Genomic DNA, 25,829 nt, shown 5'->3' with positions numbered 1-25,829 from the left:
CATAATAAAAAAATTACTAGACATGCATTTATGCACTCACTACTTTCTGCCACTGTTTCTTTGAGTCCTGTCATGGACGATAATTATTCTTTAATTCCAGGCAACTTGAAGTATTCATTGACCAAACACACACACACACACACACACACAGAGAAAATGATGCATTTTCAAAATTAAGGGCCCATTTCCCCTTCATGACGATGCAAAAGACAAGTGAACTCTACATGCCAAACTGAACGTGGAAGAATTGTGGAAAAACAGCAATAACCACAAAACAATATGTTGTTTGATGCCCATTACATGACACTTATTAAGAATCAGTCTTTTAGAAAAGAAAATGTATATACTTGGCCCAAAATTTGTCATTTTAGCACTGTTGCTTGCCCTACAGTCGGAGACAACCCCATGTGGCCCACAGCGTTACTCTAGAAGGGATGCACAGACCTCTAAAATCACTTCTGGAACTGTGGCCTTCATTGGCCAATGGCTTGATTCTGCTTTATCTAGCCATATAAATTAGGCTCCTAACTATAAGGAATGCAGGTCATCAGACATGCCCCAAGAGGATGCACTGGGGGTGTGGGTTGTTCCAGGTACTCCCAAGGACCAATACGGATGGTTCTGCTCCTTTTTCTCTCCATTACAGAATGAAAGTGGAAACTTGGGGAGCCCGCAAGGGAGGCCCCAGTAGGGAATGCAGATCCACCTCACTACCTCAAATCCAAGCTGATTAGATCTTTATCTTTTTATTCTTCCCTCTGCATAAAGTTTGAAGTGAGTACATACTCACTGAATAAATGACTGACTGAATGATCAAAATCGTCCATTTTTTCAGTTGAACGGAGTGCCCTTCTCTACTCCATCTCCCAAACTGCAAACTGATTTTGAAGAAAAACAAAATAAAAGTTTTAATGTATTAAAAGCACCTGCAAGAGAAGCAATAATATTTTAAATTCAGCCTGACTTCACAAATCCTCAGGATGGCCACACCCGAAGGTGGACATGGAAGTTCATCTACACTCCCTTCTGGGCTTCCCTTGCAAACTCCCCTACTTCCCACTTTCACTGTATAATGGAGAGAAGAAAGGGGATCAGAGCCATCTGTGTCGGTCCTTGGGAGACCTAGAACACCCCACATGCCCCGCCTCACGCCTGACTTCTCTGTCCCATTCTAGCTGAGGACTTTAACTTTAAAGGTTAGCTAAACAGTGCACGTGAGTGATGTTTCCCATACGAACAAAATCCCAACATCCTCGAACAGAGTCAATGAAGATTTACCTTCAGGATTACTATTTTAAAGTGAGATTATACCCTCCTGTTCTTCTGTCAGTTGCAAATCCCCAAACTTACTAGAATTCACTTAAAACTAATCTACAGTGTTTTCATTGGAAGAAAGCAATCAGGAAAGCTCTGACCCACTGAGCAGCTGGGAATTTCTTTGCTGAAGGTTTGGTTTAGTCTTTATTTTTCTAGCTGCTGGCCCTGCTAACATGATTCAGTGAAGGTCGTATTTAATCTTGCAGAGAAAAGCTACCTAAGCAGTTCTTAGGCAGGCTTCAGTAAAAATAAATTGCGTTGGCTGTGTGGATAAATCTATTGCTTCAACCCAACAATTACAGTCCAAGAGAACAAATGAAGGTAACAGTAAAATACTGCACTTGATTTCAAAAGAATTTCACTGCATGTATGTTACAGCTGAGTGTTTGTTAATAACAAAGTTATTGTTAATAACTAACCCACAGAGAAAGTAACAGCTTGCAAATGTGTCTGTCCAGTTTATCAGTGTAGTTTGTTTATACATACAGGAAGATATTCAGTACCACCAGTGAAACTTAAATGTCAAAGGAATGGACTGACAAGATTTCCTTAAAGACCTAGGTACAAAGGAGAAAACCAAACAATTTTTCACCTTCTGAATGTTGAACCCCTAATACAAAGCGACAAATCCTAATGCAAAGTGACAAATCCCAACGTTATGTGCTCAATACATATACTATTAGGTTTCTAACACAAAGTAGATCCGTGCCATCCATCTCGAGATGGAATTCAGCCTTCTGAGCTAACCTTTGCTTTAGGGCTGAAAATCAAATCAACAAATATTTATCTACCTCTTACTGTGGCAGGTTAAGTACTGGTGGGGAATGCAAAGAAATACAACACGATCCTAGTTCTCAAATAACTTGCCTTGTAGGTGTTATAAATGGAAAAATCCAAGGAATCAACAATTTTCACAACAGTTCAAGAGGCTAGGAGAGATTCAAGATGTTTGTGACTAATTGCCCATACAAATGGCATACACAGTGTGTTGCTGTTGAAGAAATTCAGAGGATTTATTATAGTCATGAACCATATAACAATGTTTCAGTCGACGATGGACTGCATATATGACGGTGGTCCCATAAAATTAGTACCATAGAGCCTAGGTGTGTAGTAGGCTGTACCACCTAGGTTTGTGTAAGTACACGCTATGATGTTCGCACAACAGCGAAATCGCCTAAAATGCATTTCTCAGAACGTATCCTCATTGTTAAGTGATGCATGACTATTTTTTTTTAATTTTTATTGAGTTAATGATAGGTTACAATCTTGTGAAATTTCAGTTGTACGTTATTGTTTGTCAGTCGTGTTGTAGGTGCACCCCTTCATCCTTTGTGCCCACCCCCACCACACCTTTCCCCTGGTAGCCACTAATCTGTTCTCTTTGTCTACATTTTTAAGTTCCTCATATGAGTGGAGTCATACAGAGATTGTCCTTCTCTATCTGGCTTATTTCACTTAACATAATTCCCTCAAGGTCCATCCACGTTGTTGCAAATGGGACGATTTTGTTCTTTTTTACAGCTGAGTAGTATTCCATTGTATATATATACCACATCTTCTTTATCCAATCATCTGTTGATGGGCACTTAGGTTGCTTCCACATCTTGGCTATTGTAAATAATGCTGCAATAAACATTGGGGTGCATAGGACTTTTGGAATTGCTGACTTCAAGCTCTTTGGATAGATACCCAGTAGTGGGATAGCTGGGTCGTATGGTAGTTCTATTTTTAATTTTTTGAGGAATCTCCATACTGTTTTCCATAGTGACTGCACCAGTTTGCATTCCCACCAGTAGTGTATGAGGGTTCCTTTTTCTCCACAACCTCTCCAACATTTGTTACTATTAGTTTTAGATATTTTTGTCATTCTAATGGGTGTAAGGTGATATCTTAGTGTAGTTTTAATTTGCATTTTCCTGATTATCAGTGGTGATGAACATCTTTTCATGTGTCTATTGGCCATCCATACATCTTCTTTGAAGAAATGTCTGTTCATGTCTCCAGCCCATTTTTTGACCAGGTTGTTTGACTTTTTGTTGTTGAGTTGTGTGAGTTCTTTATATATTATGGATATTAAGCCTTTGTCAGATGTATGACTTGCAAATATTTTTTCCCAGTTAGTGGGTTGTTTTTTTGTTTCAAGCCTGTTTTCATTTGCCTTGAAGAAGCTCTTTAGTCTGATGAAGTCCCATTTGTTTATTCTTTCTATTGTTTCCCTTCTTTGAGAAGACATGGTGTCTGAAAAGATCCTTTTAATACTGATGTCAAAGAGTGTACTGCCTACATTTTCTTCTAGAAGCCTTATGGTTTCAGGTCTCACCTTTAGATCTTTGATCCATTTTGAGTTTATTTTGGTGAATGGTGAGAAAGAATGGTCAATTTTCATTCTTTTACATGTAGCTTTCCAGTTTTCCCAGCACCATTTGTTGAAAAGACTTTCTTTTCTCCATTGTATGCCCTCAGCTCCTTTGTCGAAGATTAGCTGTCCATAGATGTGTGGTTTTATTTCTGGGCTTTCAATTCTGTTCCATTGATCTGTGCACCTGTTTTTGTACCAGTACCATGCTGTTTTGATTACTGTAGCTTTGTAGTATGTTTTGAAGTCAGGGATTGTGATGCCTCCTGTTTTGTTCTTTTTTCTCAGGAGTGCTTTAGCAATTCTGGGTCTTTTGTTGCCCCATATGAATTTTAGGATTCTGTGTTCTAATTCTGTAAAGAATCTCACTGGGACTCTGATCGGGATAGCGTTGAATCTGTAGATTGCTTTAGGTAGAATGGACATTTTAACTATGTTTATTCTTCCAATCCATGTACATGGAATGTCTTTCCATCTCTTTACATCATCATCCATTTCTTTCAGAAAGGCCTTGTAATTTTCATTATATAGGCCCTTCACTTCCTTAGTTAAATTCACCCCAAGATATTTTATTCTTTTTGTAGCAATTGTGAATGGTATTGTGTTCTTGAGTTCTTTTTCTGTTAGTTCATTATTAGAATATAGAAATGCTACTGACTTATACAAATTGATTTTATACCCTGCAACTTTGCTGTAGTTGTTGATTACTTCTAAAAGTTTTCCTATGGATTCTTTGGGATTTCTATATATAAGATCATGCCGTCTGCAAACAGGGAGAGTTTCACTTCTTCCCTCCCTATTTGGACTCCTTTTATTCCTTTTTCTTGCCTGATTGCTCTGGTCAGGACCTCCAGTACAATGTTAATTAAGAGTGGTGATAGAGGGCATCCTTGTCTCATTCCTGTTTTCACGGGGCTAGCACTCAGTTTTTGCCCATTGAGTATGATGTTGGCTGTGAGTTTGTCATATATGGCCTTTATTATGTTGAGGTAGTTCCCTTCTATGCCCATTTTGTTCAGAGTTTTTATCATAAATGGCTGTTGGATCTTGTCAAATGCTTTCTCTCCATCTATTGAGATGATCATGTGATTTTTATTCCTCAGTTTGTTGATGTGGTGTATCATGTTGATTGATTTGCAGATGTTGAACCATTCCTGTGTCCCTGGTATGAATCCCACCTGATCCTGATGTATGATCCTTTTGATGTAGTGCTGAATTCGGGTTACCAAAATTTTGTTTAGAATTTTTGCATCTATGTTCATCAGAGATATTGGCCTCTGGTTCTCTTTTTTCATGCTGTCCTTGTCAGGCTTTGGTATCAGCATGATGTTGGTCTCGTAGAATGTGTTAGGAAGTGTTCCATCCTCCCTAATTTTTTGGAATAGCTTGAAAAGGATAGGTATTAAATCCTCTCTGAAAGTTTGGTAGAATTCCCCAGGAAAGCCATCTGGTCCTGGGATTTTATTCTTTGGGATGTTTTTGATTGCTGCTTCAATCTCTTTCCTTATGATTGGTCTGTTCAAATTGTCTGCCTCTTCTTGAAAGAGCTTTGGAAGATTGTAGGAGTCCAAGAATTTATCCATTTCCACTAGGTTATCCATTTTGTTGGCATATAGTTTTTCATAGTATTCTCTTATAATCAGTTGTACTCTGTGGTGTCTGTTGTTATTTCTCCTCTTTCATTTCTGATTTTGTTTATTTGAGCTTTCTCCCTTTTTTTCTTTGTAAGTCTGGCTAGTGGTTTATCAATTTTATTTATCTTCTCAAAGAACCAGCTCTTTGTTTCATTGCTCCTTTCTACTGCCTTTTTCATTTCAATAGCATTTATTTCTGCTCTGATTTTTATTATTTCTCTCCTTCTGCTGACTTTGGGCTTTGTTTGTTCTTCTTTCTCTAATTCAGTTAGGTGTAGTTTAAGATTGCTTATTTGGGATTTTTCTTGTTTGTTAAGATGTGTCTGTATTGTGATGAATTTTCCTCTTAATACAGCTTTTGCTGTATCCCATATGAGTTGGTATGGCAGGTTATCATTTTCATTTGTCTCCAGGTATTTTTTTTATTTCTTCTTTAATTTCTTCAATGATCCATTGCTTGTTTAATAGCAGATTGTTTAGTCTCCACATCCTTGTGCCTTTCTCAGCTTTTTTCTTATAATTAATTTCTAGCCTTATAGCATTATGATCGGAGAAGATGCTTGTTATTACTTCAGTTTTTTAAAATTTGTAGAGACTTGCCTTGTTTCCCGCCATATGGTCTATCCTTGAGAATGTTCCACGCGCACTTGAGAAGAATGTGTATTCTGCTGTTTTTGGATGAAGTGTTCTATATATGTCTACTAAGTCCAATTGTTTTAGCTTTTCGTTTAGCTCCACTATTTCCTTGTTGATTTTCTGTCTGGATGATCTGTCCGTTGATGTGAGTGGGGTGTTGTGGTCCCCTACTATTATTGTGTTGTTTTTAACATCTTCCTTTAGGTCTGTTAATAGTTGCTTTATGAATCTTGGTGCTTCTGTGTTGGGTGCATAGATATTTATAAGCATTATTTCTTCTTGATGAAGTGTCCCTTTGATCATTATATATTGTCCCTCTGTGTCTCTCTCTACCTGCCTTATTTTGAAATCCGTTTTGTCTGATATGAGTATTGTGACACCTGCTTTCTTTTGTTTGCTATTAGCTTGGAGTATTGTCTTCCACCCCGTCACTCTGAGCCTGTGTTTGTCCTTGGGGCTGAGGTGCGTTTCCTGGAGGCAACAAATTGTTGGATCTTGTTCTTTAATCCATTTTGCCACTCTGTGTCTTTTTATTGGAGAGTTCAATCCGTTCACATTGAGAGTGATTATTGATGCATGTGGACTTAATGCTGTCAATCTGTCGCTCATTATCCTGTTTTCCTGCATTACCTTTGTTTCTCGTCCTGTGTGTTTTAGTGTACCCATTGACTACTGCAATTCCTTATGCCGGGTTTCTTAGATTTTTCCTTATTTATGTTTTGTGCCTCTGTTCTGTTTTTTAGTTTAGTGGCTACCCTGAAGTTTGTATTTAGAATCTCGTGTATAATATAGTCCATTTTCTGGTGGTCTCTTACTTACTTGGCCTAGACTGATTTAGTCCCTTCCCTCCTCTCCTTCTAAATTATTATTTTCCTGTCTTATTCCAACTCGTGTTATGAGTTTGTGGTTAGAGTGATAAGATCGTCTTTGCTTTGGTGGTGTCCTTCCCTTTATCCTAATGCTATAGTTGAATATTTGCTATCCTATTCTGTTCTATCTATTTGTCTCCCTACTCTGTGGTTCGTGACCCCTTTCTCCCTTTTTTTCTTTTTTCAGGTATGAGAGCCTTCTTGAGGATTTCTTGTACTAGAGAACTTTTGGTTACAAATTCCCTTAACTTTTGCTTGTCTGGAAAAGATTTAATTTCTCCCTCATATCTGAAGGATATTTTTGCCGGATAGAGTATTCTTGGGTGAAGATTTTTATCTTTTAAAGTTTTGAATATGTCATTCCATTCTCTCCTCGCTTGTAAGATTTCTGTAGAGAAATCCACCGAAAGTCTGATAGCAGTTCCTTTGCAGGTTATTTTCTTTTGTCTTGCTGCCCTGAGTATTCTTTCTTTGTCATTCATTTTTGCAATTTTTACTACTATATGCCTTGCAGTAGGTCTTTTTACATTGACAAATCTAGGAGATCTGAAAACTTCCTGCACACACATTTCTCCCTCAATCCCTAGATTTGGGAAGTTCTCTTCTATAATTTCGTTAAGCACACTTTCTGCTCCATTTTCTTTTTCCACGCCCTCAGGTATTCCGATAATTCTTAAATTGGATTTCCTCATTGAATCCGCTATTTTTCTGAGATTTTCCTCATTCTTTTTAATCCTTAGTTCTCTTTCTTCCTCTGTCTGGAGCCATTCAGCCTGTCTATCTTCGATTATGCTAATTTGCTCCTCTATGGTGTCCACACAGGCATTCAGGGAATCCGTATTCTATTTTATCTGATCCATTGTATTTTTCATCTCTAGTATTTCTGATTGATTCTTCTTTATAGTTTCAATCTCTTTTGTGAAGTAACTCCAGAACTCATTGACTTGTTTCTCTATATTCCCCTTTACCTCATTGAGTTTTTTGATGATAGCTACTCTGAACTCATTTTCACTTAGTTTACCTATTTCCAAGTCCTCAGGACTTAATTCTGTGTTTTTCTTGTTTTCCTTCTGGTCTGGAGCTTTTATAAATTGCTAAATGGTAGAGGAGCAGTTTTTGCGCATGATGGTATTATTCGGTTGCAGTTAAAGCCTGTCGCCACTAGATGAGGGTCGAAAGCCATGTGTTCTGAGCCCTCCACCTTCAGCCGCGATAGCGGTGCGCAGCATGGGTCGGGGGAGGAGGGATACTTTCTCTCACATGCCCACCTGGACTCCAATCAGCTCTTGCTCTCTGGTTTCCCAGGGCCCTGGCTTGATGGGGTGCCTGCATGGGAAAGCTTTCCCCCGTTAGCAGGTTTCCACTGCACGGGCAGTGGAAGTCCTGGATGATCCCACGGTGGCGCGGCCCCTCCCCCGCTCTTTCCCTCACCAGCTGCAGTGATCCCAGTCTCTAGGGGAGGGAGTGAAGTTCTCTCTTACCCCATTCCAGCTCCTCTGAGGAGGGCTCCAGCCTCTCCACCCTCCGTCATTTTGCTGCTGTGGGTCTCTGATGATCTCTGTATTATTAGAGTTATTGGTTGAAATTCAGTTGTTCCATTTTGGTTGTAGTTTGGAAGGGAGAGAGTCCCGGGTGAGCTCACTCCGCCACTTCACTCCTAGGGCGCTGGGAAGAGTCGAGGCATGACTATTTTATGCTGAAGAGATCAGGTGAGGTTTGTGGGAGGAGGCACAGGGAGACACATGCAGTTATAACCAAAACGACCACTCTAACTCTGCTCTCCTTCGGTCCTTTTAGGTTTAGTCCCCGTACTACAACTTTCCCCGTATTTCTCTTCACGCCTTGCTTCATTTCCTAATCCTCCACCATCTAATATGGCAGCCACTGGGGACAAGCAGCTATTGTGCACTTGAAATGTGACCAGGCTGAATTAAGATATGCTGTAGGTGTGAAAGACATATTGGACTTTGAAGATTCCCTAAGAAAGAATGTAAATAATCTCATTAATATTTTTACATTAGTTACATGTTGAAATGATAATCTGTTGGACACCCTGGGGTAAAAAATATTATTAAAATTACTTTCACTGACTTCTTTTAATTTTTCTAACATGGCTACTAGAAAATTAAAAATTATACATGTGGCTCACACTATATTTGTATTGGACAGTGTTGTCCTAATCAATATATTGGGGGCAGGGAGGGGCTGTGCTTTGGCATTCTGCCTCTGAAACAATGGTTATATTCAACTCAAGTTTCATAACAATCCAAAAATGCCTCCAGTATCTATATAGGGATCAAAACTACTCTAAAATTTTTTTCAGATACCAACTAGGAATCTGGAGGCTTCTTCACTTGTGCAAAGTCAGAAGTCACAGTTTGACTGAGTCATACTGAGTCATTTTCCAATAGGGGACTTGTAAAGGTTGGTGTATGGGGAAAATGAAACTTCTCTGAATTCCCCAGGGCTCTTGTGAACACCTGAGCCACCGGAGACCCAGGAATGCACACCATAGAAAGACAGAGGATGTATATGATGTAAAGATAGGGAATGTTTGTACTCACTTCCCCTAGAAACACCTTACTCTTCACATGCCACGAGAACTGGATCTGCAGGCATTTGTCTAAATTAATTGCTCTGATCCAAAAGGACAATTAAATTTCTCTTATCTCCTCGAGAGGGCCAAATGGTTACAGCCTGAACTAGGTCCCTAGGATAAGTTCCCAGGGTGCCAGGAAGTCCTCTCTCTCTAAGCATGTACATTTCGAAAGGGATGAGGCCCAGACCTTAGGGACACCTCTAAGTTGTAAAAGCCTTACTTTCCAGAAGTTTAGGATGAGAACCCTGTGGTCCTTTCATCCCGTCTCAAAGAAGCAAAGGTGTTTTCTTTTCTCTCTCTCTCTCCTTTGAGAGAGGAAAGGGATGGTTGCTCTGACCGTCACCTACAGGGTGTAACCCACACCCAGAGTCCATCAGTTCTCATAGCATCGCCTGAGAGTCTAGGTATGGGGGACCAGCACCAAACATCAATCTGGCTGTAAAGACCGATAAAGAACTTTTCTCCTACCTCAGCGTCTTGTGTTTCTACAGTGTTCACATGCATCAAAGACATATCTGTGAAGCGGGGTAACATCTCAGACTGTCCACAGTTCTTGACAAAACAGCATGTCCCAGCCTCACAAAAGAGCCATCAATCTAAGTGCCTTCAAGTGGTAAGAGCTGAATGGGGACAATGGCATCTCTAAGAACTGGCTAGGAAAGCCCTGATTCTGGAGCCTGGCTCCACACACCAAGGCAGAAAGAAGTCAAGAATGGCCAAGTCCACGCACAACATTCACCCAGCAACATCCAGTTTACTTGTCCTAATCTTATACACCAGAGGTGAGGTCACGGGGGACACTTTAGAGCTGTCTTGAGAATATTTTTTCTGGTTTTAAAATTGTGCTGTTGCATTAAATTTGGGAAATACAAGTGTTTCAAGGAGGTAAAAAAAAAAGCCTAACACCCACAATGCCACCATCCAAATGTTTTCTTTCAGGTTTGTTTCTGAAATGGTGTACATACAAACACACACACATTTTCAAAATAAAATTAGGGTCACAATTGACATCCTCTTTTTCTCTACTCAACATATATCACAAACATTTTCCCATCATTAAAAGCCAAAACCTGAATTTTATAAGCTGTCTATACTCAGTGTCTGGATGTGCCATAATTCATTTAAACGTATTCCTATTGTTGGGTATTTAGGTTTTTTCCAAGTTTTCACTACAAAAAAAGCTAAGTCAATAAACATCCCAGTACATAAATCTTTGCCCCATCTCTGGTTATTTCACATTAAGTAGGTTCCTAGAAGCAGAATTAGTGGAACAGAGAGTTTGACATTTTTAAGACCTTAAGTATATAACACTGAATCGAATTCCAGAAAGTTTATTTCAGTGTAAATCCCAACTCCAATATGGAGTGCTTAGTTTCAAAATCAGTGAGCCTGTGATGGCATTCACAGTTCAATCTTAACTTGTGGTACCTATTCCTTAGGGAAACACAGTGGCGGCCCATTCTGTTTTCCCGATTCCCTATTTACCTCCTACAACCTCACAAAAATAAAACAGCAGCAAGGAAGACCAGCATGGGGAAGGAAGGAGGGCTAAGATAGCTCCAACAGTATTTCTGATAAATTTTATCAACATGTATTGTCCTCTTGGGCCTCATCGTTGCCTCCAAAGGCAATTTTGGATTGAGTCTGAGGCCTCAGGTTGGGGTGTCAACTCCTGCATCCTCTCCAGCTGCAACACTTCTCTCCCTAAGGAGGCTTCAACCATGCCCCAGTGATAGACACCCACAAGCTCTTGTTCACTTGTCTAAAGTCAGTGAGGCAGGGCGGTTTCCTCATCAGACTTTATTCTTCCCCAGGATAAAAAGGCCTGACTCCAAGGTCGGAAAGGGAGGGTCCTTCCAGCATTTCAACTTGTCCTGGAGTTACTCTCAATTAACCACCAACTCCTTCCCATCACCTCTGAAACGCCTTCAGTGACTTTTGTGGCAAGACAGAAATGTACCTGCGTGACTCCCTCTTTTCTCTCTCCCACCGGAGAAGTCAGGAGGCACTATTATACTCTCCACCTTATTCTCTTTTTTCAGCTTCTCATCCCCCAAAGGTCACCTTCCACCGCCCTCCCACTCCTATTCCATCCCTCCACACACCCACTAACACCCTATCCAGGTGTTAGGACACTGTCTTCTCACCACGGTCACTTTTGTCATCATCTTCAATAATTCTAGGGTCAGGGTAACAAAAAAAGCTCCCTTCCAAGATAACACATTAGATATGACTTGAAATAAAGCAATTTGTATGCGGTTCCTTCTCATTCAAAATGTCAACCTCATGAAATGGGAAAGTCCGTAGCATTCTAAGCTTATGGAGCTATGCTGGTGTAGCCTGTCTATAAAATTTCTTTAGCTCCTACAAAAACCTGACATTGACAAGCTCACTAAGAACAAATAAATTGGAAGGTCACCTTCCCTTTGATCACAGTAGGTGTGCAAGCACCAAATGCTGTTACACAGTTAGCAACAGATTGCTAAATATGCCTGAAAATTATACAGCAAATAGTTAACTCTCAAAGGTATACATTTGATGAAAACTGGACAGGATTTTTATCACCAAAAATCTTAAATTAAGATAGTTTGTTGAACTAAATTGGTTTTGCCCTTGAGATAAAAATGCTTAAAATCCATCATCAGAAAGCACCAGACAGCCTTCTGTTTCTCATAAAAATGGAGACTACAGGGGCCAGCTTGCTGGCATAGCGGTTAACTTCACAGGCTCTGCTTCAGTGGCCCAGGGTTCACTGGTCAGATCCCAGGCACAGACCAACACACAGCTCATCAAGCCATGCTGTGGCAGCATCCCATATACAAAATAGAGGAAGCCTGGCACAGATGTTAGCTCAGCAACAATCTTTCTCAAGCAAAAAGAGGAAGATTGGCAAAAGATGTCAGCTCAGGGCCAATCTTCCTCATCAAAAAAATAAAAATAAAAATATGGAGACTACAAGGCATGCACATTTTTTGTTTGACTCTCGTACTTTCCTGCTTATTGAAGCTGAACGCTAAACTGAGAAAAGGGCATATAAGCCCAAACAGAAACAAACAGAAAACAAACCCATAACTCTTTATGGCCTTCCCAGACAGAGAGACGTACCATAAGATAAAGTCCTTCTTGTCTCTTCAGAATGAAAAATTCAAAGTATCACAACCATAACACTAATACCATTTTTGTATGACAAGCCAGGTCAACATGGGCAGAGCCAAGAAGAGTGACCAGATTCCGTATTCCAAGCATCATCTACAGTGTGGATAACAGGTTCCATCCGCTTGTTTCCTGCATAGTGTGGCCTCTGAGCCAATAAAAAATAAAAAGATTTGGCCCTAGGAGGAGCTCCTCCATTCAGTGGCTCTCCACCTTTGCTCTGGCCCACACACCTGAGAGACAGGGACCCAGGACATCCTGGTGAATATCAGAGGCTTACCAAGGGGGTGGGGGATCTTAGGATGAGAGGGGCAAGAAGGGGAAGGGGCTCTCAAATCTGAAGGTCCCTGTGTGGTTTCCAAAAGCCCCCCAAACCCCAGGCAATTTTGATGCACACATAGGTCCCATCCCCCAAAGATGACAGAACATCGCAGCCCCATTTTACAGATGTAAAAACTAAAGTCCAGAAAGAGGAAGTGATGGAAGAGTTAACAGAAGACTGACCGTCAACTCCAGGCCTCTGGACTCCTGAGTTCATGCACTTTCCACTACACAGAGCCATGTACACAGCTGGTGGTCAAGAAATATTTAATAAATAAATGAAATAAGGGCACAATGTTTGTGTTTGTTTAACAAAATAATTGCTTGGGTTACTACAATGATTCATACCCTGGGGTTCCTGGATCCCCAGTAGAAATCGGGTGAGGGGGAAAATCATTTTAAAGGGATCTTTGAAGGTAAAAAGCTGGCGACCATGGGCCTGCTGCCTGCATCCCTGCCCCCCAGGGAGGCCTGGGCAAGGTCCTGGGGGCAGGGTCCTGGGGGCAGGGTACAGCTCAGCATCAGGGCCTGTAGTCTTGATTTACTGCCTGTATATTTCCCGTGGTATCTTATATAAAATAGCAGCTTCAGGTTAACTCTGGACCCTATAGATAGTTTATCATTCTTTGTTGAAACAGCAAGATTTTATCAAACCTCCTCACTCCTGTTCCCACCAGCCACCCACATCACGAGCGCCACTCCTCAGCCCTGGGCAGACATTACACACCAAACATTGATCACATTAGGCCAAAAGGAGGGCACAAATGAGCAAACAGGGCAGAGAGCCCTGACCTGTTACCCCAGGATGGGAAGGAACACAGTGTCCCATACAGACGAAAAGAAGAACTGACTTTATGATTAACAATAACTGATATTTCACAGCAATTTATATTATTTTATATACTACTTTATGTATTTTTGTGTTATATATTGTAAGTATATATTATTATATTTATTTTCACATATGTTGTCACTTACTATTTTCACATATAAAGTGTTCAGCACACAAGAAGCATTCAGTAAATGCAAGTTAACTGAATCCTTTTAAAGATGTTACAAGAAGATAGCAAAATCAGTTAAGGGCCTACTTGCAATAACACATAATGAATTAGAGAGTCTGCGGCAATGATGAAGAAAGCCAGACTAAAGCACATCGAGCTCAGGAAGATTTTTTTCTGATACAAAGAAGGAAAAGATACCAGTCCAATCACTGTTATTTTCATATCATTTGGTATCCATGGATACCATCTAACTTTTCTTCTGACAGCAAAAAAAAATTCACTGACAATATAATATTTCATTGTTAAATACTTTGATGCTTTACATAAAATAGTTATTCTGTGTTTAATTCCTTAGCATTATCTATATACTCTTAGAAGGAGTAAAATCCCTTCTTGCTGAAAATTCTATGCGAGAAAGTCAGTGTTTAATCCACAGTCATGCCTCCCTGGCTTTTTTAAATTAATAATAATCCCATAGAATCCTGAAAGTTAAGGCCTCACATATTTGTAGATTGCTGTAACTTATGCAACCGTCTTTCATAAACAGTATCTCATTTGTTCCTAAAAGCAACCCTAACGGATACACAGTTAAGTATCATTATCACCTTCCATAGAACTAACCCCACCAGGGAATTACTCTATTTATCTTTCAGTTGTGGACTGTCAGCTCACCAACCCCAAGGCACCATCTCCCCAGAGGGTAGAGAAATTGTCTTCCTGTTTCCAGCTGAACCCTCAGAGCCTAGCACTGTGTCTGGGGCATAATGAATGTTCTAGGCATATTTATGAGATGAATAAATAAAGCCCCTTCTCGGCCTCAAGCCCGTTTTGGTATAAAGCACACACCGGAACCATGTCCCAGATACCCCATTTAGAGTTCACTGGTCTGTTCTCTATCAAAAGGAAACTGTGTAAAAATGTTCTAAAAACAAGAGCTTATACTCAATGAGACTAAAAATAAAAGTACACTGTTCTTGGAAACATGGGAAAATCGATGTACATCAAATGTAAAACACTCAAAGTTTCAAATTTTTCACTAAATCAAAACATCTTGAACTACCCTTAGTATATTGAATTTGTACCTAATAAAGAACTTCAGAAAGCAGAGGCAGAGAAAAGTGGGGCCATCGTTGAGAGAGCTGTCAGTACTTTAGGACAATCATTTGCCATAACTTGCTTCCAATTTAACTAGAAACCCTTACTTTTGATTATGATGTCATTTTTACAGGTAAGTCTGAAATACATGGAATTATCTCTAACTTTTGAAGGTCAACAGAAAAAAAGACAACTCACTGAGAATGAAATATGTAAATGTTTAATATTAAGAAGCAGCTACAAATCATAACAGACAAGAACTCTTGGATCTAGAGGCCAAAATCTAACTTCTTACATAACAGGCTGAGTTATAAATTATAATCATTCACTAATTACAGTGAAATTCCGGACTTTGCCACATCAATCAATAGATGTTCCAAGATTACCCCTTAAAATTACCAGGTTAAGTCCCAAATATTCCATCTGCGGAAGTTCCTTTTAAAAAGACAAGTTTTTCTAGGAGTTTTTAGGTTTCTATTTTCACCCTTTCCTCCTCCAAAAAAAGAATGATTGGGGGGAGAGGAGCGGTTTGAGAAAATGAGAGACTCTTCGATCTGCGTGCGTGATGAAGTTAACCAGGGATCACCATCCGGGTCGTGGTAAGGGAGCGCGCATCTGTCTAACATCAGGACACCCACCTTTCATACTCTGTCACCAGGCCCCTGTCTGCACCTGTCCTCAGGCACCGAAAAGTGCAGGCTGCTAAGTCCCAATGTTATTTGCAGGCAATCTGAAAACTAATAAAAGACTGCAGGCTCGACAGCAACCTTGGTGATTCCTGACAATCCACAACAGGAAATGTAACTATCCTCCACCCTCCCTAGCCATTCATCAAAAGCAGACCGAGTCACAGCAACAGGGACGCCAGAAGCAGGAGGCAAATGCCAGCGCTTTTCCTCCTTTAGAAAGACTCTGCATTTTCTTATTCGGTAACCAAGATCGAGGAGCACTACCCACTGCTCACACTGGAGGGAGGGGGCTGAAGAGGGAGGGAGCGGGTAAAGTGTCCCCAAGTCCCAAAGACTATACTATGGGGTTAAAGACGAGTGAAGGCCCCGGTGCTAATGTGTGACAATTAGCCAGTCCCAGGGGTCACATTTACAGCTGATGACCAAGGGTCCTACCTACACCGACTGACCCGGGCGGCCCCCTGGTGCCCGGAACACTGTCCTTGCGCCCGGCTGGGGCTGCCACCCTCCTTCCCTTCTTCCCCTCTAACGCGCCAAGGGGGTGAGCGCAGCAAACGCACCCACACCTGGGGCCTCAGAGAGACGCCGGTGCGTCCTGGGGAGGAGGATGGGGCATCCTGGAGCCCTCCGAACTTGGAGAGGCGCCCGAGCCCCCGCGGGGGCCGGCCCCCAGGCCGGAGCGCCGAAAGTGGCCGCAGGCGGGCGGGCGCCACGACTGGCCGCGGCGGGCAGCGCTCGGGGGGCGAGCCCGGCCGGCAGGGCGGAGAGGAAGTGGCGGCCGCGGCTTTGCACCAACCATGTTCGGCCGGCGGGCAAATGCCACTCGGCGCCCAGAACGGGGTCGCAGGGCGCGGGGCAGGCGCTCACGTCCCCACCCTGCGGCAGCCCGCGCCCCCAGACCCCAGGGGACACGCGCCCACGCCTGCCAGCGGGGCGCCGCTCGGTCCCCGGAGGCTCCCCGCCCCCACCTCGCCCGCTCCGCAGCCGAGGCGGGTCAGGCCCAGCGCGCCAGGCCGGCCCGGGGGCGCCCGCGGGGACCCGGAGGCGCCCGGCGCTAGGCCGCGGCCGGGGCAGATGACCCCTCGGCGCGCCGCCCTCCCGGGGCGCGCCGCCCGAGCCCCCCGCGCGCCGGGACAAGTGCAGTGACAAAGCCCCTAGGGCCAGGCCGGGCGCTGGCCGGCGGGAAGGAGGACGCGGCGTCCCTCCGGAGCGGCGGCGGCGACGGCGGCGGCCCAGCCCCCAGGAAGCCGGGCGCGCCGGCCAGGCCCTGCGCCCAGCCCAGCTCGGAGCCCGCCCGCCGGCTCCCGCCGCTGACACCCGACGCCCGCGACCCTCGCCGACCCCAGGGGCGGGCGAGCTCTGGGACCGCCGCGGGGCGCCCCATCAAGTTTCCTGTCGCCGCGGCGGGAGGCGCCTCGCCGGGCCGGGGCGCGGGCGCAGACAGCCCGGCGGACAGCGGGATCCTGCTTATTTACGCTGGAGGCTGCCTGGAGAGAGGCGCCGCCGCCGGGCACCGAGAAGGACCCGCTCCCCTCCTTCGGATCCGGTGGCGACGGCATCTGTAAACACACACGCACATACATGTCCACGACAATTTTGTTTTAAAAGGAGGCCCGGCTCCAGCGGACGCGCACCCCCACACACGACACCTGGGGCGCAGAACCACACAGAGCAGGTCTGTGTCCATGGAGCCACCTCTCCTCATCTGCAAATCCAAAAGTGAAATTAAACCTCCACCGACCTCCTCCTCCTCCTCCTCCTCCTCCCTCTCTACCTCCTCCTCCTCCTTGCAGCCTCAGCAGCCCCAGTAGCAGCAGAAACAGCAGCAGAACCTGCTTCCCCTAAAATCAGATGATCCATAACAGCGCCGACTGTTCCTCCAAAAATCGGTATTAATATTTATGAACCTCAGCATTTTCCGTCTGCAAAACATCGTGTCAAACCATCAGGACACGCACGCACACAGATCCCCTCCGGTCCTCATAAACATGCCCTCGAGAAAAACACAACGCACAGTCACAACTATTATTTGAAAAATGTTACCTCTCAGTGTGCTTTTTCACGCTACCAATACAATTCCGCAAGGTTTAAATGTTGCTAGGGTGTATGAAATGGAAATGAAAGCCCGTCAGATGAATAATCGCAGGAGCAAAACTAAAAGTTACTCCCCGGCTTGCCTGAGAACAGTCCAGATCGAAAGCAAAACAAGGAGAGGAAACTGCGAAGAGCCGAGGCTGGAAATCCCCCCACCCCCCGCCCTCCTCCTGCCTCCCTCCCTCCCTCGCTCCCCCTCCGCCCTCCTCCCTCCGCCCTTCCTCCCCAGTGTTTGTTTCAGGCTTGTGCAACCGGGAGTCGGAGGCGGAGGGAGGGCGCGAGCGGCCGGGCCGGGAGGTGCGGAAGTTCGCCGCCGCTGTTCATTGGCAGGCAGCGCCGCTTTCATCATTTCTCGGAAAAGTCAATTTCATTTTCACTTCCCCACGTCGCGGCAGCGGGAGCAACAAGCGGCTGCTCGTGAGTCTGTTTCTCGCACACTGGGGCGCCCACCCTCGCCGCGCGAGCACTTGGGGGGCCGGGGGGTTCTGGGGGTTGACCCGGAGCAAGCTTGCGTTCAGGCCAGAAGCTAATGGCTGTCGGGGAGGAAAGGGGGTACCTGACTCTCCATCGTAAGGGTTACCTGGAGGTTGGGAGGGAGGGAGAGAGCGGGCGTCCGGGGAAGCAGACGGCCTCCCGCCATTCTCTTTGGTAGGGCAGATGTTTAGAACCGCTGTCTTCAAAGTGAATAAAAAGTCACTTTGTAACACTGCCCACCTCAAAGAAGCATAAGGAGTAATTAACTGACAAGACAGCGTTACTTAGATAGTTATGCAAGAACTGGGCCACGGGACTTGCACCCTTAACCTCATTTGAACCCTTATCAGTGGCTCAGGATGTAACCATGTGACGGCTGCTGCCATCTCTGCCACCACCTGGCGCTCTGTTCGGGGGCTGGCTTCGAGATAAGGAAGGCCTTGCTCTAGTAAATCAACAACAGCACGCTCCAGTGCCCCAAAGTTACCTTGCTGCAGGACCAGGCGGGCAAGGATATGGGCTCATTTGACTTACAGACGTCTTGGTCGTGGCTGGCCCAGGAGAGAGGCTTTGTCCTATAGGACTTGCAGCCAGGTCCCAATTTGGTCTCCTTAACTTCCAAGCTGGGCCTTCTTGGTCAAGTTGCTTCACCCAAGGCCTCAGTTTTCAATTCTGTGAAATGGACTAAATGAGAATGCAAGAGGTATGGCACCTGTCACCTTCAAGCTCAACCTAATACAATTCACTTGGGACCTGCTGCTTTTTGGTCCCTTGCTTTAAAAGTATAGATTCCCCTTTAATTATATCTGTTTCTTCCCCTACACGCAGTTTGATCAGCCTCCTCCCAAACTTCTCTACTCAACAGGAAAAGTCCCTTCCTGGGAGGCCATAGCTAGTTAGATGTAAAAACTTTTCTATCAACTTTAACACCCCTCTCTGCCACAGGAGTGCTGAATTCTAGGGACTGGAAAAAGAAAAGTATCCAAATATACACGTGTCCTGAAAAAGGGGTGAAGGTTTAGTATTCTGTTTCGTGGCTGTGGTCTGAGAAATAGATCTCACATACACACATTATTTCTTACCCCCTCTCATACAATACTGCCACAGCCACTCACTTTCTTATTTCCTATAGCAGTGACCACTATAAGCAATTAGAGTCACTATATACAAACTCTGTAGGATCGTTGTCACTCTTTACCCACCCATGGACCCAAGTTAAAAACCCAATAGGCCTTTATGTCTTCTTTCCATACTTCCAATCAGTAGTATCCTATTGGCCTGTTGATGCCAATCCCGGATCCCTCTGGACCTGGCCCCTTCTGCATCCCCACTCCATTGCCTTCATTCGGTTATTGCAGTGGCCTCGTCACTGTGCTCTGTCTTCTCCTAACTCAGACTCCCCCAAGCTCGCAGCCACACTACTGTCCAAATTAAGTAGAAAATTAACTTCAGGTCAAGCAAAATTCCAATCCTAATTCCACTCTTCAAAAACCTCTCTGCAGTCTTAAGAATAAAGTCCCTATTATTTGACGAGACATATAAAGTCCATTGTAATCTGGCGACAAACTACTTTTCCAGCCTCATCTCCTGCTACTGTGCCCAGCAAGCTGTACACCTCTCCCTTGTCAAACCAGCTGCCATTCCTCTTTGTAAAACAACAGAGCCTTCCTCTGGCTTATTATTTTATCCTTAGCATGTTGCCCGGCACATAGGGACTCAAATACTTGTGGATTAATAATTACTTGCTCTCTGTTCTCATAAAATATTTTAAACTTTATCAGAGTATTTTATTTTTTAATATAAATGTAGTCAATACGTATTGTACAGAAGGCAGAAAACACAGAAAAGTTGAAAGAAGAAAATAAGCCACTTGAAATCCCACCAGTCAGTAATGGACCTCTTGATATTTTTATCTATTTCCTTCTAGTGATTTTTCTAAAAGGCCATTTCCAGTCCTCATCTGCTCAGTCTCTCGTATCATTTCATGATGCCCATCGTGCTCCCCGTTTCCATGATGCCTATGTGACACCGCTCTGTCCTTTTCTCTTTCTTGGCTGGCTCCTCTTCTGCTGCCAGCCCCCTGTTTCCAGACATTCTATCCTCGACCTTCCTGTTTTCTCATTCTTCATGCTGTCTCTTTGACAAAGTGCTCTAACCCACACCCAAAGCTTCAGATATCCCTGTTTGGTAAGAACTCCAGGATTTGCCATTTCTGAGCTCTGGGTGCTTTACCTCCTAAAGGTTCCTTGGGTGCAACAAATTAAACATATCTAAAACTAAGCTCATAACATCTTTCCCTACAACCTTGTATTGGTCATTTCATTAACTAGCCAGGAAACTGGGAGGCATCATGGACGCCTGCCATTCCTGAGCCCCTGGAGTTCCCTGGGGCATGAGTATTGTTTCCAGTGTTCTGGGCCCCTACACTCATAAAGCATAGAATGAATTTCACTCTGTTCTCATGCCCCTGGTGACATGTCGCTGCAGAACAAAAATATAAATACGACCCCCAAATCCACGTGGTATTGATATACACAGTCAAGATATATTTCTTAGCCCTTTGATGAGATGCTTCTAGTGGAAAATGGATCAATATAACAAAATATAACCTCTTTGAAAGTCTCTAGAAAAAAGTAACCTTTGCCATACCAAGGAAATCTGAGGAAACACCTTGATCTAATACAAAAACCATTGTTGCAACAGTCTTGTATAATGAAACCAGAATGATCTCCTCAGTGAGGCATGCTTGTGTTTTACCTGTGGAATGGAACATCCTAAAGGAAGATCTCCCTGGATGCATCAGGACCAATTTCTTTTCAAGGGAGTCGAGTAAGGACATGTAGAGATGGATCTCTCCATGAATGGAGCTCAACTAAGGAAGAAATTGAAAGACACATTCCAGGGTAACTCCTTTCAAATGGGTTTTTTACTTATTTTTCTAATAAATGAGAATAGTTTCATCAAATAATCATTCAAGTAACAAACACGTAGTAAGTGCCCAAGAACTTTTCTCAGCACTGGGACTACAGTAGTGCACAAAACAAATGAAAAATCTCTGCCTTCCAAGTTTTCTTACAGTCTGTACATCAGCATGTTAATTTCCATTTGCATCGTCCCATCATTGCACCCACATCACCTCCATCTATAATCACAGCCTTTAGAACTGTACGTTAAAGTTAAGAATATAGAATATGATGGCACACCAACTAAAGCATTGCATATTTATGGCTGTGATGAAATCAGTAGCCCCTCATCTGTCTGTCAGTGGATGCCCTGATTTTCTCCACAGTATCACTGGTACCACTTCTGTCCTGACCACTAAGGCTCTCCTTCATGGTGCCGTAATTCAGGGGTTATAAAATCACAGAAGGTGAGTGTTCCACACTTGCCAGAGCAGTTGGCCAATACAGAGCCATAGATGAGAGTTCCGCATTGCAAAGAATCTTATTGTGAAGTCCATGTTGAATAAACATACAGCCAAGTTCGATTTTAGTTGAGACCATAGAACGGTGAAGATGTTGAAAAAGACTTCGATCAAAGTTCAAAGATCATAGGCACCAAGTTGGTGAAATTCTTGACTATTACCTCATGTAATGGTTTCTTCCGTTTTACTAGAAACTCTGAAATGAGGTTCATTTTGTTGCAATTATTCTCTGAAAATCACCAATTTAAATTGAGTAATATACATTGCCCAATCCTTAGTAATAAATATTTATTTTGTCCTGTTCTTCTGATGAAATAAGGGAAAAAATACTCTTTAAAATTGCCAGGATATATGTGTGTGTGTGTGTGTGAGGAAGAGAGAGAGTTTTTCTTCTCCAAAAGGAAGGCTTTCAACTTTGAAAACTTCATAAATTGTTTTCTGCTATAATTTCTCTGTTCCATCACAAGTGGCTTTGAAATATTATTTCTCTATGGTGAGAAAGTAGTGCTTTTACTTTTAAAGTCAGAAGGAAAAAGTATCTATAGCTTTGCCTTGAAATTCTTTAGAAAGAATTACTATAGTAGTTTTGAGTATTAAAAATATTTTAAATAAGAAATAAATTTCAAATTTGTAATGTAAATTCAGTAAGCCACGTGATTTACTGGATCTGAATATTTAAAGAACTTTTCGTTACAGCTTCCACTGTTTCTCCATAAGTGCCTCACTCGCAGCATATGAAGCTTGGTGGCATTCAGTGTGTCCTCTTTGTCCCCAAACTTCCTAGTGGTTTGAATGATACATCTTTATTCTATTTGAAAATGTTTCAAAACTTGCCAATCAGAAAGACAGAAGAGCATCATAAAACAAAGGATTGAGAGTATTTTTAAATTCTCTCATTTGCTAAAAAATCTCCTCTCCGCTAAATCCAAAATGTGCCTGACAATTCATATATACAGCTTTTGGCACTCCCTCCTTAACCTTGGAGGCACCTCTGTGACATTTCCCACCCGTGTTTATAGAGCTCCAGGATGCTCCAGACGGTCTGAGAGCTGCTGTGAAGACAGTAAGGACAAGACAGGCCCCTGGTCTCACGGAGCTTACATTCCAGTGGGGGTGATGTCAACAGACAGACAGACAAGCAAACCAATAGAATGGTTACAGATTTGTATTAGTGTTCTGAGGGAAATAACCAGAGCTTCGATAGAAAATACTGGGGCATCTAGGTGGTCAAAGAAGCTTCCTCTAAGAAAATGACATTTAAGCCAAGACTTGAAGAATAAGAGGACACTGTATTAGTTTCCTAGGGTTGCCATAACAAAGAACCTCAAACTAGATGGCTTAAATAACATAAATTTATTCTCTTACCATTAGGGAGGCTAGAAGTGCAAGATCAAGGTGTCCATAGGGTTGGTTCCTTCCGAGGGTTGTCAGGGAACAATCTGTTCCATGCCTCCTGGCTTCTGGTGGTTTGCCAGCAATCTTGGGCATTCTTTGTCTGTAGACATATCACTCTGATCTCTGCCTTCATCTTCACATGGTGTTCTCCCTGCGTGTGTGTCTGTGTGCAAATTTCCCTGTTTTATAAGGACGCTAGGCATATTGGATTAGGGGCCCACTGTACTCCAGTATGATCTCATCTTAACTAACTACATCTGGAAAGACCTATTTCACATAAGGTCACATTCTTAGGTTCTGGGAATTAGGACTTCAACATATGAATTTGTAGGGGGATACAGTTCAATCCGTAACAGATACCCATTGAGCAAGGAAGCCCCTAGGCAGAGGAAAGAGTGGGGACAAAAGCCCTAAGAAGCAAAAGGGTCTGGTGGGGCCAGCCCGGTGGTGTAGTGAGTAAGTTTACATGCTCCACTTCCACAGCCTAGGAGTTACAGGTTCAGATTCCAGTCGCGGACCTAGCACCATTTGTCAAGTCACGCTATGGCAGCATCCCACATAAAATAGAGGAAGATTGGCACAGATGTTAGCTCAGGGCGAGCCTTCCTCACCAAAAAAAGAAAAAGGGGTCTGATATGTGCTGGAAACTGAAGGAACGTGAGTATGACTTTAGAGTTGTGAGTGAGGGTGAGAGAGGCACAGGCAGAAGCCAGGTGGGCAGAGGCCGGATCAAGGAGTTTGGGTTTATTCTAATATCAATGAGAAGATTTTGAAGGGTTCTGTGGTTGTAAAGGTCACCCTATAAATTTCTCAGTTGTCTCCTCAGCATCAATGAAATGAGAGGATTTCTTAATTTGTTGATTTCTTAGAGGAATTTGCAACTGTTCTCTCATTGCTCTCTCAGTTCATTACTGATGAATTTGCAGAGGAAATACAATGCATTTATGATATTCTGAAACAGTTTAGTCTTTTTAATTCCATTTTTGAATTCCTAAGTTAAAATATTTATTTCCCTTTAACTTTCTGATTTTCATCTTCATAAATGAAGTAAATTCTACATCATTTTTTCACTCCCTCAAAAACTTTTCCTTAAAAATAAAACAAAGAAGATATATTCAACTGTGGATCCCAGGCACACACTTTTCCTCAGACTGTTTTGAGTGAACAGTGATAATTTTCAGAGATTGTGTAACCACAAAATCAATGTTCATTCCAAAATTTGATGGTTTCAAAAATTTCTAAAAATTGTTGATTTCTAAAAATTTTCAGATTTTTTTTCCATCACAAACTCCTTATGTAATAAACAGTTTCCACAGAACTGAATTTTTGTTGACAGAACAATCAGCATAAATAAAAGCATGATTTGCCTTAACTGTTTTGTAATTTGAAAGCAAATATTGCTTTAAACAGCCCATCACATATTTTCTCAACCTCAAGCTGTGGATCCTGGTTTTCGGCACCACTCCTCTCTCGACAACCAAAAAAGATCCACTTTTTTTCTGTTTTACATATTGAGGTTCTGAGTAAGAATTCATGTAGGGAAAAGGTTCTGCTTAAAAAAATAGGGAATAAATCAAAGTCACAAATACTTGCTTTTAGTTTTACTTCATTTTGATATAATTGGAGATAAGAAAGAAAAGACAACCAACCATGGGTGAAAAACCGTAAAACTGAAGGAGAGACAGAACTCTGGACACCGAGTAGTTGAAGCGTGTGTGAGCATCCACACAGTTGAGTTGGTTCCCGTTGGGTAGCCAGGCCGGGCAACCACAGTAGAACACCAACATTACAGGTGCATCATAGTTTGAGTTGCTCAAATTGTCTCCATATTTCTTTGTTTTTATTTACTATCTTGATGAGAACTTTTTACCTTTTCAGCGATGCAGAACCAACAGAATCATGACCACTTGTTTCACAATGTGTGCGGTTAATGTCATGCTTTTATGACTAATGGACAAATCCTTTGCTCTCATTGAGAAACTGGAGGAACATTGCCCTAACGCTGTCATCTTTCTCAATGCTCATAAATATCTTGCCACATATACGCTTTTCCTTTTGTTGATATTTTTGCGTATGATAAACTTCAGATAAGCATGATAGTAGGAAATATTTATGCTACATTGAGGGTAAAAGGAAAATAAAGTTTTATATGTACAGATGACCACCCTGAAGATGTTCACATAAATAAGACCAAAGGGAACTAAATCAAAACATTAATAGTGATTGTCTCTGAGTAATGGAACTGTGGATAATTTTTTTGTCCTATTGAAAAATTAACATTTTTAAGAATAGAGTTTTACTTTTATTAAAGTAAAATTTTAAGTAATACTTTTATAGGTGATTTCAGAAAATTATTTCTTGATATGCTTGTGATTTTTATATAAATAACTTGTAAGTTTTAGCTAGTTTCTTCCATAGTACTTCAAGAAAGAATGCACTAATTAATACATCTTATATCTTACACTACATTCTTTTAAGAATTTTTAAATTTAGGCCTCTTTAATTTACATAGAAGATAATTTTTTCCAGTTTTATTGAGAAAAAATTGACATATACATCACTGTATAAGGCATACGTATGCATGATGGTTTAATTTACATATATTGTGAAATGATATCATAATAGATTCCACTAACATCCATCATCTTATATGGATACAATAAAAAGAAAAAAAGTTTTCCTCCTTCTGGTGAGAACTCTTAGGGTTTACTCGCTTAGCAACTTTCCTGTATGTCACACAGCAGTGTTAACTGTAGTCATCACGTTGTA

The 25,829-nt window shown here is 42.4% G+C and overlaps 1 protein-coding gene across 14 annotated transcripts in view; it reads right to left on the bottom strand.

The window, feature by feature from the left end:
• Positions 1-24,143, bottom strand: part of IRF2 (interferon regulatory factor 2) — a 91,347-nt gene extending 67,204 nt beyond the window's left edge. For 3 of the 14 annotated variants that reach the window (XM_070253386.1, XM_070253387.1, XM_023630490.2), the window contains exon 1: positions 18,348-24,143. In XM_070253386.1, the coding sequence (XP_070109487.1) occupies positions 18,348-18,407 (60 nt within the window). In that variant the 5' untranslated portion in view covers positions 18,408-24,143. Of the gene's footprint in view, positions 1-15,622; positions 15,785-17,322; positions 17,395-17,447; positions 17,596-17,693; positions 17,975-18,347 lie in introns of those variants that run through there. The other 11 variants (XM_070253389.1, XM_005606398.4, XM_070253390.1 and 8 more) reach the window with 11 other exon arrangements.
• Positions 24,144-25,829: the final 1,686 nt, after the last annotated feature.

This window comes from Equus caballus, chromosome 27 (genome assembly GCF_041296265.1).
Source record: "Equus caballus isolate H_3958 breed thoroughbred chromosome 27, TB-T2T, whole genome shotgun sequence".
Classification (NCBI taxonomy): domain Eukaryota; kingdom Metazoa; phylum Chordata; class Mammalia; order Perissodactyla; family Equidae; genus Equus; species Equus caballus.
This window is presented reverse-complemented; position numbering and strand designations above follow the sequence as displayed.